Source organism: Notolabrus celidotus, chromosome 4, assembly GCF_009762535.1.
Source record: "Notolabrus celidotus isolate fNotCel1 chromosome 4, fNotCel1.pri, whole genome shotgun sequence".
Classification (NCBI taxonomy): Eukaryota; Metazoa; Chordata; class Actinopteri; order Labriformes; family Labridae; genus Notolabrus; species Notolabrus celidotus.
The window spans coordinates 19,879,713-19,898,302 of NC_048275.1; the positions used below are offsets into that span (position 1 = coordinate 19,879,713).

General features: G+C 40.0%; 1 protein-coding gene across 1 annotated transcript; it reads right to left on the minus strand.

The window, feature by feature from the left end:
• Window positions 1-2,963: 2,963 nt before the first annotated feature.
• On the minus strand, window positions 2,964-18,481 carry si:dkey-174i8.1 (arylsulfatase I). The gene is given in 6 exon segments (XM_034682305.1): window positions 2,964-4,982; window positions 5,082-5,414; window positions 6,160-6,408; window positions 9,941-9,949; window positions 14,198-14,267; window positions 18,367-18,481. Coding segments are annotated over 6 exon segments (1,857 nt in total). The 3' UTR covers window positions 2,964-3,901.
• Between the last annotated feature and the right edge of the window lie 109 nt (window positions 18,482-18,590).

Below are 18,590 nucleotides of genomic sequence, written 5' to 3' on the forward strand. Positions count from 1 at the left end.
GTTGAATTTTCTGATATTTAAATACTTTTGTTTTTTTTAATCATTTTTTTTAACAACACATTCAATGACAACACACAAAAGAATAGAATGAACTTTGTATGTCCACCAGGTAGAAAATTGACAACATTCAAAAACAAGGGATTAAGAGAGTGCTTGGAGTCCTATGTCAAAATAATTCTTGAAAAAAGAAAACAATTTTAAAAATGTAGTAATTGGACTTTAAAAAGTTGAAATTAAAAAATAGAGCTGCCTCATAAACAGCTTGAAGTAAAAACTAACAGAACATGGGGTCTTCAAAATCTTCACAGACACCAACAATGAAATGACCCTACATATCCAATCTCTCTGAACTATGCAGCACTGGACCATATGCTGCTTTATGATGATGGAAAATTGTATTCAGAGATAAACAGGTTCTTGTTGGTTTTACAGGAATTTTTGATGACTGTAATTTTACATTTATTTTATCACTACAATAACTAGTCAGTGTGCATTATGTGCATGAAGTGAGGTTTTTTCTTCTTCTCTAAAAGCATTTTAATCTGATCTACAGTATAAGCACTCCAGACATGACAGCCCCTGCAACCCCTGGGGACCTTTCTTCTCCCGCCTCTGCTCTTTTTACTTAACTATACGCTACAGAGCTCTGAGCAAAACACGGCTAATATTTCTAACTCAATCTTCCAAATGAGCACAAACAAGCGAGTATGATGGGGAGCAAAATGAGAAAGAAAGACAAGGGGAGGGTTTGCAGAGGGGATGAGCAGAAAGCTGAGGGATAAATGGAGGGAGGGGGAGGAGTATGAGTATGAGAGTTGACCAGAGGGGGAAGATATGGCGAAGTTGAATATTCATTATCAGGCCACTGGGGAGGAAATCCTGTTGCTGCTGTGTGTGGGATTGCTACTAACACACTCAGACACATTTTGCACACAAACACTATGAATGAGACACACTTTTAAAATCTGGGATACGTAACTATCATGTTTAATGCGGTAGATATTTTATAAGCCCAGCAGAGCCACCTTGAGTTCCTACCTATCATGCCACATGTTTGACATAGCAGCGCTGTACCTGAAGGTAGATACATCACATCTCATCAAAAAGCACAAGCATAAATCATGAGTTTCCCAGCCAATTGTTTCTTAACTGTAGGCCAAACACCATATGTTATGCAACATGTATGCTTACATATGCCTGGGATGTAAAAATGTCAACTTGGAAATAAAAACACTTATGAGGTCCATCTGTCTGTTATGGGGAGGTGAGGCTGTAAACGGTTCCTTCAGTGTTTTGGCCTGGCTGGATTTTTTTTTCTCACATCTTCTTTAATCTTATCGGGCTGACGATTTTCCAAGCCTCTCATACTTCTCATATTCCCTGACATGGTCACAGCAGTCTGGCAGTGTCCATATTTGATTTTTGTTTGTCACCCCCTGTACTTTCTCAATTCTTGACACGGGAAAACCAAAATGCTTTCACATATCAGATTTAAACCCTGCTAGAACATTTGCAATTTGTTGGATTTGTTCGAGTTGTTTCTTGCCGCTAACGCCAGCATCTGCCATTTCCACTGAATACGGCTGTTTTCGAAACGGCCTCCTACATACTACTTACTAATGTAGTAGTCAGTAGGTATTGCCTCATCAAAAAAGAAGGAAAAACAAAAAGCGGAACGAGTGCTGTGCATTGTGGGAAACAGTACGCGAGGCAGACTGGTCCGATGCATACTGTGACATTTTCCCGGATCAGTAGACAGCTGGGGAGTTTTGGCATACTGCAGATTTTGCTCTTGTTCACATACTACTTACTGCATACTGAATTTTGGCCAAATCAGTACGTACTGCTAGTATAGTAGGCGGTTTCGAAAACAGCCTACTTCTGAGGCAGCAAGCAGAGCACAAAGGATGATGGGCATGTGTAGGACTATGGTCTCTGTAGTTCCTACTTCCTCTCCGCTGTGCTCCTCTGCGGCTGAAACAAAACTTCACTTTTTGCCAAGACGACATATGGTTTCATACAAACACAGTCTACAACAGTATAAAGATACTTTTGTTAATGCGATACTGCAAAATTGATGATACTGTTACATCACTAGAATATACCGTAAAGACAAATGTCAAACATGTGCATTCTCAGCTAACCTGAATTCATACTCTTGCTATGTTCCATAAAATTTCGGGATGCACCGATCCGATACTGGTATCGGATATCGGCTAGATCAGACTAAAAAAGCTAGATCGGATATTGGTGACAAGGGGCAGATACTGTATATAGTGCCGATCCATATGGCAGATCTATTAATCTCAGTTCTATGCTTTTCTGTGTTTACAATAGCCATGTGCGTCTCCTACGTCATTAGTGCCGGCCAGTCTGTGCATTTTTGCCTGGAGCATGATAGAGGATAACTACAGAGGCTCTGCAGTTTAGGTGCATGTCAAGCTTCTTTTGCTAACAACTCCACCGGAAACTTGCAACATGTGCATGTGCATGTTTCGACGGATGGCGGTCGCACTGAAAAATATAACGGAAGAAGTTTACGTCAGCTGTAGCCTACTGCGAAGAAGCAAGAAACCTTCTATTAATGGATTCAAAGTGTGAAAAAACTGACAGGTTATTGAATTTAATTGTTCCGACAAAGTCAGAAAAGCCTGAAGTTGACAAAACATGATTCCATCCTCACATTAAGGAATAGAGATTGTCAAATCAATACTGGGATCAGATCGGCTAGTATCGGTATCGGCAGATACCAAAGCCCAGGTATCGATATCGGGACCTTAAAAGTGGGATTGGTGCATCCCCAATAAAATCAGTAAGATATGCTGGTGGACATCTTTGAATAATGTTGGAAATAACTGGACAATGACAGTCCTGTGAAAAAAAGCAACCTCATTCAAGGGACCTACAAGTTTTTTCCATGTAATTCCACAGAGATTTAGTCATATGGATGTTTCTTTCTTTCATTATTTGTTATATTTATGTTTATTATTCAGAGAATTTGAATCAGTGTTCAGAAATGTAAAACACAATATGAGTTCAGTAACGTTCGAAGTTCCAGAGAGGACTGAGAGTATCAGTTGAGCTTCAGTTGGTCAGTCATCGCTGCAGGGAATGGACATCATGCTTTGGTTTGGTCAGAGGTCATTTAAAGGCAGAGCATTGTGCTACAGGATAAGCAGACATGAATCAATATAACCTCCAAGAACAAGACCAAAGTAACATTTGACAGAAAACAACCCCCGTGGGTCTTTGTGTCATCCTTGAAGGGTCCTTTTGGATGATTACAAGATGAGACATCAAGAGGTCATGTTCTGTGCCTTTCTTCTTCTTCTTCACATCTCTTTAGGCCTCACTTCCATATTCACTTACTCTATCTGTATTAAACAAACTATTCATGAGCACAGACATACAAGCACAATGACACACTCTTTGCTCCCTATGTAGTCCAACTGCAGCCCAAAGTCATCTTGCTGCAGTTTTGGCCACAGGACAGTGGGTGAGTCAGCTTGCTCAGTCAGCCACAGACTCCTGTCTGCTTTGTCTTTCAGGCTGCCTGTTTATCTGCCGATCTTCAGTATTTGATTCAGGGTCTATCTTGTCTATCTTGTCTATCTGACCTGCCTGTTTTTCTGCTGGTTTTGTTTAGCTCCATCCATATATTTATTTATATGTTTCATGGTCAAGGTATCACTAAGCTTCAAATGAAGTCCTTTCCTCATTTAATGATTCTCCACGTCTCTCCTCACTTTGTCAACATTTTCTTTGGCTCAGCTGTTAACCAAGGCCACTATTATCCATGTCGTTTCTATATAACTGACTTTAAATGTATTCAGTCGGCACTTTGTCCAATGTTGTTCCCTTGAAGCATACTAAACCCTTTGTCTAGTTAGTATTGGTTAATTTAGAAGAGGCTGTTCCTCTGCAGGCGTGACCCCACCTTTTTGAAGAGAGCTTTTAACTTGCAAAGTTTGCAGTGCTTCATCTTCATAATCCTTTCCTTCCTGCCATCCCCCTCTCCATTATGTCCCTCCTGCCCCTCCAGGCCCAGCCAGGGACTCCACACCCCTCCATGGAGCTCAGGGTCTGCCATAGGATCATCTGGTGGATTCTTGGCCATCACTGCTGTCTGGTTGTACTCTGCCAGTCTGATCAGGAGATGTTTCACCACCTCTGGACGAGCTTCTGCCAGGTCTGATCTCTCGTAGGGATCAGCAGAGACATTAAACAACCACACTGACTTCCCTGGCTCATTGCGTCGCTTCTCAAGTCTCTGCCAACGTTCTGGGCCATCAGGAAGAGCCTGTGGTGGTATCCAGTCCCCGTCACCCACATTTCCTGTCAGTAGCTTCCAGTCCCCAGCCCTTATTGCTGCCCTTACGGCGGTGTCCCATATCCCAAAGCCATTGAGTAATGCCTTGTCATATGGCTCCCCAGGCTTCCTGGAGACTGGGTCAATGTTGAAAAGTATTTCAGTGCGGGGAGAGACATGTCCCTCGCTGAGGGTCCCCCACACATCATGACCATCCAAACCATGATGGGACTTAAGGACCCCAGCTAGCCCCAGTAGCGTTGGAAACCAGTCGGAAACATGGATCAATGCTCTGCTGACTACACCCTTATTCTTCAGGAGAGGGCTATGCACAAAGCCCACAGCCCTAATGCCCCCTTCCCAGTAGGTTCCTTTGCCACCTCTCAGTGGCCAGTTACTCCCCCCAGAGAGTGGTTGCCCACCATTATCAGACGAATAGATCAGAACTGAGTCTTTATAGAGCCCAGTAGTCCTCAGTTCCTGAACCACTTGTCCAACCCCATAATCCAGGCAGCTCAGCATAGCTGCATAATGGCGCCTGACCCGGTTTTCCTGAGAGTTATAGTGGTGCAGAAAATGGTTGGGTACCTGCAAGGGTGTATGGGCAGCCTGAAGTGACAAGTAGAGGAAAAGTGGTTTACGAGGGTCATGGCTCCTCAGGATTTCCTTTGCTCTGGTTGGACAGAAAAAAAATGTGAAGTTAGTTGTACTAAGAGTTGTACAAGTTTATATTTCATAATGTGTACAACTTATTTCATACCCTGGTGCTTACCTCTCGATGTACAGCAAGGTGGAGTAGTTGCCCCTCATCTCCCAGGCAGGCCTGTCTCCATCATGCAGGTCGAATCCACATGCCTCAGCGCCATCACAGCTCCTGTAAGAGAAGTGGTCTCCACTGCCAGTGAGGGTGCCTAGGAAACTCTGAAATCCACGTCCTGTGGGCAGACAGCTCGGCCTGCAAAAGCCGAGGTGCCATTTCCCCACCATGTGTGTGGCATATCCTGCTTCAGCTAGATGCTCTGGCAGGGTGGGAATGTCTGAGGGCAAGCAGAGGGGTTGACGGGATCGGATGATCGAATGCTGGAGTCCAGTGTGAATTTGGTAGCTAGTAGGACAGAGTGAGAGTGACAGAAGGTTTGAAAAAAAAAAGAATCTTTGTTCATTTATAATAACACGATAATGATGAATTTTACAGATTTGAAACACATCATCAAGTAAAGACATTTAATTTTCTGAATCAGTACCTGCAACATACCTGCCCATACTCTTTCATCTAAACTTAATGTATGTCTGATTTGGATCACTTCAGTTTTCAGCATCAAACAGCAGAACACAGAGAAAAGAAGCTTATATGCTATTAGCTTTACTTCTTACAGCGTGTTGTATTGTAGATTGGCACTTGAATGGTTGTAGTTTATATTCTGTGACACAAAATTCTTTGATATATCCCCGCAACAATTCACTCACTGCAAAAGAAAACAGTAAAAGATCAATTCTGCTGTTGTAACTATCATCATAATCAATCAAATGGTAATGTTAATGGTAGTGTGAAGGATTTATTCCCAATAAAAATAGGTTTTACAAGGACATTTATCTCTACATCTTTTATGGTCATCTGTAACAGGTTGTAATAATTTGATAATGTAGAACCTGAACAAGGTGGCGCTTTATTTTATGACCTTACTGAAAAGCTATAGGAAGCTGCCCCATTACTGAATTTTCAATCAAAGATGTGAGCAACAGACAAAAGGGCTATTAAGCCTATACGTAATTCTATCACACGAAACAGATGCAGTAACTGAATTACTTTCCCATTTTGATAATGGTATAATGATGAGGACATTACTCACCGCCCTGTCATGAGTTGACTGCGAGAAGGGGAGCAGATAGGCTGGACATAATAATTTTCCAGCCTGACCCCCTCTGCTGCCAGCCGGTCCAGTACAGGTGTGTGGATGTCTGAGCCATGGTAGCCGATGTCTCCATAACCCTGGTCATCCACCATGATAAAAAGAAGGTGAGGTGGCCTGGGCTTTTCCACCTCCCCTGTGCCAACACTGTCATCCACAGACTTGTGTTCACCCATGCAGCCCGAACCACTGAGCAAGGTCACCCAAACCAGCAGGGAAGACACAGAGCAGATTCCTCCCCCCATCTCCTGCAATGCTGTACAGCTATCCACTAAACTTTGATTTTGTCTGTATTTTATGTTCTGTTTAATCTGCCGTCAATAAATCTCAAACCGGACCGTTTTTGCAGAAAAATGAGCAGATCTGTATGTCCAAGGAGTTCGTCCAAATATCCTATCTGTCCATGAAGTATGACTTGTCGTAGAGGTAATTTTTGTTTTTTGTGAGACGGGGCTGAGCTGGTGCCAGCTGCTATGGTAGGTGGAGGAAAAACTGCTGTCTATAAGAGGGTAAGAAGTTCACAGAGATTTGTGTGTCTGGTGCAAGTGTGTATGTGTGTGTATGTGTGTGTGTGAGAGGGAAAAAGACAGACAGAGAGACCTCCTTCTTTGCAGAAGCTTGCTACATTCCTCTGTATCTGTGGGCGCCTAGTATGATGGCCAGGAAATCTGAAGGAGTAAAACCATCAAATGCATAAGCACATACACACACACAAACTCACACACACACAAACACACAAACACACCCACACCAACCAACACCACAAAAACCACACACACACACACACACACACACACACACACCACACACACCTGACAGGTACTGTACAGACAGTACAGAGAGCCATTGTATGTTTTGGTTAAAACCTTAACGATTCCCCTGTGATTTAAAGTCTTAACACTGAAGAGTGAGACCAAAACTACTTGAAGGAAGCAAAGATTGGATCCAAATCTTTCCATCATAAAGGCATAAGACACAAAACTTAATCTGCAGCCATTTCCAAATACATGATGTGGAAAAATACACAGATTCAAAATAAAATAAATGTTTACATGAAGGTGTTGGTGCACAAAAGAATAAGGAGATTAGTACAATGTTACAATGTTACAATGTCATTTAGCAGACGCTTTTATCCAAAGCGACGTACATACAAGAACAAGAACAACACTAGCAAAGATCTAGACAAGAGGAAACAAGACCAGTAAGAGTAACAAAGTGCTTCAAGTCAATTTGGGTGCAGGTACTGCCAAGCAGTGTAAAGGCAATGCACAAAAGTAAGTAAGGATTTTTTTTATTTTTATTTTTTAAATAAGGAACATCTACAATGAAGCAACCAAACAATTTAAGACCTTCCATTATCATCATCAACAATTAACATCACCACAATAATGACCAAAGTACCAAGTGCTGGGTCACTCAAGAGCTGAACACAGATTCTCAGAGTAGAGCAGGACAGTGCGAGTCAATTGTAGCTGGAAGACATGATCTGCCACTGGGGACAACAGTGGAGAACAGTCTAGCTAAGTGCATAGTGCTTCCTAAAGAGCTGTGTCTTTAGCTGTCTTTTGAAAGTAGAGAGGACTCTGCAGATCGAATGGAGTTGGCCAATTCATTCCACCATTTCGGGGCAACAGAAGAGAAGAGTTGAGCTAGTGATTTTGACTTTGAGGCCTTGTGTGCTGGAAGCACTAGGCGCTTTTCAGAGGCTGAGCATAGTGGGCGAGAAGGGCAGTAGACCTGGATGAGGGGTTCCAGGTTAACCGAAGCGGTTTTGGTTACTGCTTTGTAAGTCATGATTAGAGTTTTGTATCTGATGCGAGCTGCAACTGGAAGCCAGTGTAGCGAAATGAGCAGGGGAGTGACATGAGCTGTCTTAGGCTGGTTGAAGACCAGACGTGCTGCTGCGCTCTGTATCATTTGCAGAGGTTTAAATGTGAATGCAGGGAGGCCTGCCAGTAGAGAGTTGCAGTAGTCAATGCGTGACATTACAAGAGCTTGAACCAGGAGCTGTGTTGCATGTTCTGTCAGGTAGGGTCTGATCCTCTTGATGTTATAGAGGGAAAAACGGCAGGACCGAGCAATTGAGGCAACATGAACATAGATTAGTAAAACAATTTTGGAAATACAAAGATGTAATTCACTTGCTCACTAAGATAAGGTGCAAAAATAGATAACATTCATTATTATTATTATTATTATTATTATTATTATTATTATTGTTGTTGTTGTTATTATTAGCATTAGCATTAGCATTAGCATTATTAGCATTTTATAAAATTATTTATTATTATTATTATTATTATTATTATAATTTTTAATAATTTATTTTTTGCTGCTTTGCTTTCCTTTGTTTTTTGCACTGTTTTCCTCTGCTTTTCTATTGTATAATTTATTTTCCTGTAAAGTGTCTTGGAGAAACTTTTTAAGCGCTTTTATAAATAAAATGTATTATTATTATTATTATTATTATTATTATTATTATTATTATTATTATTATTATTATTAACATTCTAAGCTTTACCCAGAAGCTGGCTTTGTTTGCCTTAATGTCTAAAAACAAGGGCAAACAGCCTAACCCCCTTTAAAGGTAACACGTTATCAAACCAATACAAATGCTCCCACTCAATACCTTCAATCAATATTGCTGAGGCTGTTATTATTGCTACTCTTTTGATTGCAACGCTTACTCAAGCACTTTCACGTCTGCTTTAGCCAGTATTTCCACTATGATCGACCTTACTTCACATTTTTAACATCTTAAAACCTTAACAGCTGTTTAATACCTCCTGTCATCTTTTATTTGTTGCTGCTCAATGATCAAGGCCACGCGATGACAATCACTAGGTCAGTGAAATCAATCCAATCAATCCAAGTACAGAGAAACATCCAGTGCTGAGATGAGAATATGTATCGATCGCTGAGCTCTTAGCCTTCACCTCGCTTCTTACAATATGTCGGAGAGATTAAAATCTATGACAGGAGAGAGAAAGATGGCAATGAGGTAAAAAATAATGCTGATAAATTGAATTGGGGTTGACAGTGAAGTAGATCAGGTGAAAGGATTGATGGTAAAGGGAATAAGAAAAAGAGACTATGTCACAAAACAGAAAAAAACAACACTTTGTAATACCTGCAAGAAAAATACAAAATATAGAACATAAGAAAAAAACAATGATGTGCACACAGTCTAAGATGAGAGTAGTGCATTAATAAAGTGGCATAAGAGGAGCAGTCCCTTAGTCTGTTGTCTATGTACATCTAGGTCTCTGGGTGTAGCCATCAGTTTACCTCAGGGAAATGAGGGGCGACATGAACTCTGTTTTACCGCTAAGAGGGGGGTGGAGAGGGAGGGGGAATGTAATAATGGAAACTGACAAACGTCTTCTTTGGGGGTGGAGAGAGCAAAGGACTGTGGTCCTTACCTAAACTGTACATACATTTTCAAGACGTCACTAAGAGATCAAACTGTATCATTAGAAACTCAGAATAGAGAAATGTTGTCAGCAGGGGTGCATCTTAAAGGTCTATAATGATGAAGTCTTGTTTTAACAGAAACAAATGATGAAAGAAAAAATGCATATTTTAAAAGCTATGTTAATGGCGTTAAAATAGGTTATCTTGAACTGTACTCTCTGTTTTCAAGAAAAGCCAACTAGAGGATACTCTGCTCTGCAACAAAGGGGGAATTGGTCAGAGTTTTTTGTGCAGTGCAAGCTGCAACTTAAAGCAAAGTGTGAATTTTTGAGGTGTGTTTGTGTGTGAACATGCACGTCCAAGTGAGTGCATGTGTCTGAGTATGTTTTGAAGAAGGCAGTGGCGCAGAGTAGAGAAGAGTAGGAGTGGGTGTGATTTATTCATGACAATGAATAAGTGACTCAGTTGAGCAAGAGCTAAAGTGGGCGTGCGTGCGTGTGTGTGTGTGTTACTGCACCTGAAAAAAAGAATTTCATTTTCCATCCAAAAATACAAATAAAAAGCTGTGTAACTGTGTTAAAACGTGCCTGTCTGAGATTTATACAGGCATCCAGCATGTACAAATGTAATCAGATGTAATCCGATATGGGTCAGTAATGGGAAATTATCTCATTGGTACTTATGGATCCATGCCTAATTCACAATGCAGGGCTTGCTTTTCAGATTCTTCATAAATGTGCATCTAAAGCTGCACCTGGCAAATTTGCTGACTGCGTTATTTCCAGAAGTTTTCCTTAGAAGTTTTACCAGCCCAATGGCAGCATTACATGATGGAAGTGATTCAGTTACCATGTAAGTGCTCTTTGGATCAACACTATTGACAAAGCACCATCCCACATTAGCATTATGGTAAACATGGATAATGTGTTAATAGTATTATGGAAGTATAAGTGTATACTGTAGCTCATAAGATTTAAAAACACATGTAAATATTGGCACAGCCAGTCTGCTGAGTTTTTAAAAATGTTTTAGGCATTTATCACAGGTACAAAACTAAAAGTAAGCCGTTTTGAAAGTCAATTATGGTCTTATAAGGTGAATTAAAAGAATGTGGCTCGTCCACATAGTATCAAGATCAGATCTAACTGGTTTTCTGAAGTCACTCATGCACAACGGCTGAAATTGTGTCCATAAATACACAAATACGTCACAGTATCTCTATTCTAACAAACAGCCAACAACTGATTAAAGCTTCATGTCTGAAACAGATCAGACAATCTTGTTATCTGGCTACTTAGCTAGTATCTTTACTATTATGTTTAACTTAAACTAGGAAAACAGTCTCTGCCAATATTAGTATGGAGGAGAACTTAAATGATTAAAAACCAGACATATCCTGTCACCTGGTGGAGACAAAACTAGGACTAGAGGAGAGGGAAGTTACATTCACCAGGTGGCTATAGAAATATAACTTCACTGGTAAAAATGCCCCTCCAAAACAAGAAATAAAACTTATTTCAAGGTACTTTTACCTTGAAATTAGCAAAAAATCGGCCAATAGAACAAGTGAAAATTTGCTTTTTTCATTGTGTGCATGTAGTTTGAGGATGTATATTTTTTATCTGATTAGAAGAAACAGTGCCAAAAAACTGTAACCCACCCTTAAAAAAAACAACTTTTCTTTATTTCTGTCTTTTATCAATGGAGCTATTTTCTGATAGATTCTCCAATAAAATGCATTTACTTAAATCAAGTAAAGTGTTTGTCTTAAATCAAGATTATCCGTCTTCTACAAATAAGATCTCAGCATGAAAAATGTATGAAATGTAAAATAACCTTGTTTCTTCTAAACTACAACTCAAACAAGATCATTTCAAGATTGTTTGATTGTCCCTCTATCTTGCTCAAATGTTACTTGTTAAGTAAATTTATCTTAAATCAAGTGGGATTAGACATTTTGACTAAAAATTAGACAATTTCACTTAGTAAGATTTTGAGATATTGCAGTGTTCAAACAGTCTATTAATGTTAGTCATCATTTGTTTTGTTCACACAAGTTGTGTTTTTTTAAGTTGTATTTTGTGGGCTTTTACACCTTTATTTATAGAGGAGAGGACAGTGGATAGTGTAGGAAAGTGGGAGAGAGAAGGGGAATGACTTATGGGAAAGAGGCCTTAAGCTGGATTCAAACCTGGCTCGCCCACAACTTAACCATTAGGCTAAGTCCACGCCTGTTCAATAAGTTTATTGTGGGTTTTTTTTGTCTTAGAGTATCCAAAAAGGCTGTTAATGTTATGTTAATGTTACTATTACTGTAGCTTGGAATGATGGTGTCAAATCTATTGTTTTTACTTAGAGTTGGTCATGAAAAATATATTAGACAAATCACATTTTGACTAGATGACAGATGAAAATAGATGAAATGTCATCATCAAAGTTATTTCCCATAATTTATTTACCCAGATTTAATGACCATCCATCCGATAGCTAGCTGTTGAGGCCATTCACTCAGAACCTCACCCGCAACCCTCAAGGTGATACAAACAGAGACTCTGCAGCTCTGATGCCCCTGAAATACTTAAAGGATCATCTTCCAGCTGGCAGAAACTCGATCCACTCCATGTTCTTCTCCTCATACTCTGTGATGGATTGACAAGCTGAGGCTGAGTGGGTGGGGGGGCTGCTCACTCTCATCACATCAAACAATAATGGAGGAGGCTGGGGTCTTATGTCAAACTCACAAACTTTAGATAAACTTTTCTCCGCCTCTTTAAGGTACATCCTTGGCTGGGCCATTTCATCCTATCAGACATCTCCCCTGAGGAGAGTGAGTACTGGCTTTCACTCATTAAAACTGAAAGGGATTACACAAGCTCAATGTGTGTACACTTTGTATGTGTGTGAGTACTGTGTTGGTGCAGTCAGCAGAGAGTGACACCATGAGGATTAAAGAAATAACACATGTAGAGTGATAGCAAAGCTGTCGGAAGAGGAATGATGGGCGACCCATATCTACACTTGAGAAGCTGAGAAGGGATACAATTTTGTGGGTCGATGTTTCTCTATCTGCCCATCACCCACTTTAATTTTTTCTGCCCCATTAAAGTTACTAACCATAGATCTTTGAGGGAGTCCCTGAGCTCCCTTGTCTCGTAGGTTCCTCTGGATCGCTGCTGTAGACGTCCTGCTGCTGTGGACGTCCTGCAGCTGTGGACGTCCTGCTACTGTGGACGTCCTGCTGCTGTAGACGTCCTGCTGCTGTGGACGTCCTGCTGATGTGGACGTCCTGCTGCTGTGGACGTCCTGCTACTGTGGACGTCCTGCTGCTGTGCACGTCCTGCTGCTGTAGACGTCCTGCTGCTGTAGACGTCCTGCTGCTGTGGATGTGCCAGACTCCAGCTGCCACAGTCCGACTCCAATTGATGACATTGTTGTTATCATTGTTACATGTTTCTGTCCAACACTCTCTTTCTGCATCTCCTTCTATCCTTCCTCTAAACCCTAACACAGTGGAGGCAGATGGCTGTCTAACATGAGTCTGGTTCTGCTGGAGGTTTCTGCCTGTTAAGGAATATTTATATTTAAATTATATTATTTTGAGGCAGACATATTTTTTGTGAATTTTTGCTGTGTCCTGACTTCATTTACTCTAACCCAATAACAAATATATCAATCAATCATCAATCAATCAATCTTTATTTGTATAGCGCCAAATCACAACAAACGTTATCTCAAGACGCTTTTACAAACATAGGAGGTCTAGACCACACTATGTCAAATTAAATAAATATACTTAATAATAAATATAATAAATAAATATACTTATATTTACACTTTTTTATGAATCTCACAAATGTTCCCTTTCATATGATACGTTGATTATTCAAATAGACCTTTCAGTTGCAAAGATATACTATACTATTTATGGGAATGTAATTTCCAAGCAGAAACCTGAAACAGAGGCCAGGGCTCAACAGGTTAAAGGGAAGATTTCCCCTTGCCACTGTATCTTGCTAAATGCTGCAAAGTGCTCTGCTCATGCTGGATGGAGATGAGATCAGACTGAGTCCTGTCTGTAAAATTTGGCCTGGATCTTTTCCTGTCTTGATGTTTGGTCTTTGTAAATAATATAACATAAAGTACAGTTTAGACCTGCTCTGTCTCAGATAACATTTGTTGTGATTTGACAGATTTTCATTGTTTTCGTAATTGCTTGGATGTTTGGTCATTTTATGAGAGTTCAGAAGAGTGACGTTGTAGCTGCCAGGCATTATTTCATCATGAGCATTCTGACTTTAGGTTTAGCTCAAGGGACTCCTAAGTGTAAATACAGCCCTATGCCCATCACTTTTTTCTTGTAACCAACAATGTGTTGTTTAGGAATGTTGCACACATGGTTTAAAATTAATTTGAGTAGAGATAACATATTACTGTTAATGCAAGGGTTGGCCTCCAACACCAGCGATCAACACTTTGTAAGAGTTACCTGTTGTATGACAAATTTTTTTATGCCGTTGCTTTGTTGAGTTGGCAAGTCTATGTGTGTGCCTGTGTGTGTATGACTCACATGGAGGTTATGAAGGGCCACCTGGCTCAATGCCTCCTCTGCGTTATGAAGCAGATGACACACAGGACTCATTTCTCTATGGACAGCAGGAGTCCTGGGAGAGATGCGGTACATTCTGTCACAAACTAGGGTCAAGAGTGCAGTGAATGAGCCAGAGGCATAAATAAGTCAGTGAGTGTGAAAAAGAACAATTAGAACAGTAACTGTTTGTTCAGAGACATATAAAAGCAGCTATGCCATTGATGGTATAATAGTGTTAGGATAGTACATACTCAATTACCCCATCACTATATTCTAAAGGTGGAACAATTTAGCAATGCAGAGAGGAAAGCAAGGGTATAACACAGAACTTAATGATCAGAACCTTCAAACATACACAGGGTCAATCAAGTAAATCCTATTCCTTTATATTGTACTGAATCGCATTGTATCATATTGCATCAATCACAGTATTATGTGGTGGAATGGGAATATAACAATAACACAATAACACTGAGCACAATCTGGTACATTAACAACTGAATTATAGGTAGCACCTATTATAAGAAAGTCCTTGTGTATTGGAATCCAAATCAAAGTCAGCTTAGTCAGCTTGACTCATGGATGATATCATGCACATTTGAGACCTTATAAAAAAGGAAAGAGTTTAAAAATAGACTATAAAATGTCAAAATAATACCTTCTTAAAAGTGAAAGCCAACCTAATAACGGCATTTCAAAATGTGAGACTCTCTGGGGTCACATAAAATGTGGCTCCTAAAAGGGTAGACCATGCTGTTGAGACACAAGATGTCCTTTAAAGCTACACTGTGGGACTCGTCTGCTTCTAAGAAAATGTTTATGCATTTCCCTGTACAGAACTGAAGGCTAATAACTTTTCACTTATGCATTTACGCTTATTCAACACACACCTTCCCCTTTCTTGGTTTCTCTCTATTTATCTTGTGTTATAAACATGCACACTGCCTCCTTTTTTGCATTACCTTTTCAAAAAGCTCAGTAAACATCATGTTTATTAACATGGCAGTTTCATTTTCACCTGATCAGAGCAGGTTTGGCAGTGTCTGGTGGCAGTGTCTGCTATGCTGGCATGGATGTCTCAGTTAAAGGCCACTAGGTCCGGGCTTGCCACAAACCTGTCTGTCAAAGTCCTCTTGGGAAGACAAGCTGGCCAACAAAGAAGACACCAATAGAAAAATGAGAGAGAAAATTGTCTTCACAGTAAAAGTTGTTGACGAGCAAACACTGAAAACTAAGGGATAACAGCTGACACAAAAAATTATCAACAAGAGGAACATGAGAAGGATGAAGCTGTCACCCACTCAATGGTTCTCCCATGTCCCCAGGACAAAAACAATTAGGTTTCTCTTTTACCTTCAAGCGGAAAAAACAAACAACAGCAAGGCTCCTCTTCGCTCATTACACCACTCATATTTTCATCTTTTCCATATCTCAAAAGGAAGAATATATGGAATACAAAAAAAACATATGGAGCCACAGGGGAAGGTAAAGCATTTCAGCCATATGTTGCTGCATATGGATTGCGACCTTTTTACCTTCTTGAAAGACAGCCAACTTCTGCCTGAAGCAGAGTGACTTCACAGACCTCTCCCTGACATGTCGTGGGCCAGCCTGCATATTGGTGAATGTTTAATAAGATATCATCTGTGCTTGTGGCACTCTGAAAACTACCTGTATTTTATAAAACTTTATTAGGAATGATACACCATCTTTGCTGTTTTCTACTTTTAATCAGAAAAGACTAACCATGAAAATTAATTAGAGAAGCAAATAGAGATAGAGATAGTCCTCGGCCAGTATTAGAATCACGTCGTTTTTAACCCACCAGAGGGAGCAGTTTAGCTAACTGATCTGAATCTACATGTTTGTCAAGATATCTGTATAATACTTTACTTCCCGGTTGAAAAGACAGATCTGATGCAGACTGGATCAGGTGTATCTGTGTGGTCTGAGCTCTTGCTCAACTGTGGCTTTCTGTTAGACATGAAACGTCTCCAGGAAGACAGGGGGACATTTGTACTGAGCGTCTGACCCAGGAGTGATCTTGGTTTCTATCCTGAGGTCTAGAGACAGCTGCAGAGCAAGGTTGCCAAAGGGAGTAGCTATCATTGGTAACTTTCAGCACCATTGATCATTGATAATGGCCATTGTGCTTTTCTGGCAAAGGATCACCCAGTCTCTATTCACAGGTTTGAAAGCCTTTCAATGCTCCAAAGGAAAACACAGCGTGATTTAATCAAGTTAAACTATCTTGTACTGAAGGCCCCACAGAGGTGATATGAAAAACCAAAGCCAGAGACTATGTGGGCAGTTGAGAGTGTGCTGCTTCAAAACTTTTAATGATTTCACAGGATTAATACTAAGTTAATTTTAAATTTGACTTATTTTTGTATATTTATATACAAAGTAAAAATAGTCACACTGGATCATGATCAAATGTCAGTTCCTCAGATAAAACTTTTTGGGTAAATTATATTTGACATTGTTATTGGATAAAGTTGAGATAAATATGCTACAATCTTCAAAACTGTCTACACTCAATAACTGTACCCAGTGGTTGTCCAGAGGGGTGGCCATGGGTGGCACTTGCACTCCTTGAAATCAAATTGGCCACCCCAGGGGCCACCCCAAAATCCAAGAATATGATTGGCTGTTTGTCTTGTCAGAGGTGGGGTTTCTGTTAAAATCTATAATTTTGGATGAGTTAAAAGGCTGACAGTATATTACTTATTAGTGCCCTCAAACTGTGACTTTGAAAAAAAAATCTTGTCCTTAAAGAATAAGCTTAGAAGATTTATGCCACTTTGTCATGTTTTTTTTTTTAAGTCAAAAGGAATAACAACTGTTATTCAAGTAAGTTGTTCAGACAGAAAGGGTAATGTTATTTATTTGTAAATGCACTGGCCACTCTTTGACAGATTTGATAAACCTACAGCATTAAAATCTTAAGAGGAAAAAAATCAAGGGAGAGGAAAATAAGCTTGATCAAATGTAATATATTATTTCATATCAAAAGTACTTTAACTAGTCAATCCACTTTAATGGCACCAATTTGAGCTGGCTGAATATTGCTTCACTCATAAATCTACATTCACTGTGTTTTAATCAATCTACCTTACACTTTGGCCCAGGCTTTAATAGCTAAACATTAAGAGCAGGAATAAGACTGATTACCCTGAAATAAGTGCTTTAAGGTTGTTAAAGGGTTGGATCAATATAACATTAACTGCCTCTCGCATGGCGCTATACAAATAAAGATTGATTGATTGATTGATTGATTGATTGATTGATTGATTGATTGATTGATTGATTGATTGATTGATTGATTGATTGATTGATTGATCAGAAAATCCAACACTCAGAGCTGCTACACACATTTTCAGCAGCCTCATCTGTAGTGTTTAAGTGCCAATTTGAAATTGCATACACACTCAAAGATTGTGAACATGATTGACATGACACCTTCTTATCTAGTTAGCATTGTTATTGAGAACATGTTAGCATGCTGATGTTAGCAATTAGCACACAGCACCACTGTGCCTGAAACAGCCTTACACAGCAGCTAGCATGGCTCTATGCTCTGTTATTTTTTGAGTGTTAAATGTCTTGGCTCAGACTCTTCACAGAGGCGTCAAATAGAGTTTGACTTCAGTGTTTGGTTGGATTGTGACAAAATTCCTCTGCATAAAGGGAAATCTGGAAGCAGTCAACTGTTTCATACATTTTCTTTAGGTAAGTTTGTACCTTCAGCCAATTTTAACTGTTTTATACGTATAGGAAACAAGGGTCCCTTCTAGTTTTTCATCTATTAGCTGGTGAGTCAACACTTGGGGGTTTTAACTTTTAACTTCATATTTCAATGTAGCTATGCAGGCTCTTAATCCAGAGCTTGTACAAGTATTTATCCCAAAGGCAGGCATGATGACAGCCCTGAATGTCTGATGGTCCCGAAGAGCTAGAAGGATAAACATTAGCCTCAGCAGCAAAGTCAATCAACTCATTGTCTACATCATTCATTTAATCAGCAACCCTGGTGTAAATTTGAAGGATATTTGAATGTTAGTTATCAGGGAGTGGTATGTCCTATCATAGCAAGTATCAGCCCTGATATTTGAGAGTCCTAAATGCCACCCTACTAAGGTTACCAGTGACATCAGTGCTGTAAGGCCAGATATGAAACAGTGCCATTTGGACGTTCTTAACGTTAACTTTCCCTTGGTCTGTGGAGGAGTGGGCAAAGTAGTGGAGGGTGGTGGTCATGGTGTCCTATTTTTGGAGGGGCTATCAGCAACCCAGTGACATAGGTCTGAGTGACAGGGCAAGTGTTGCATTGGACCCACGCCCTTGCTCATTTGGGGCAGGCATTCCT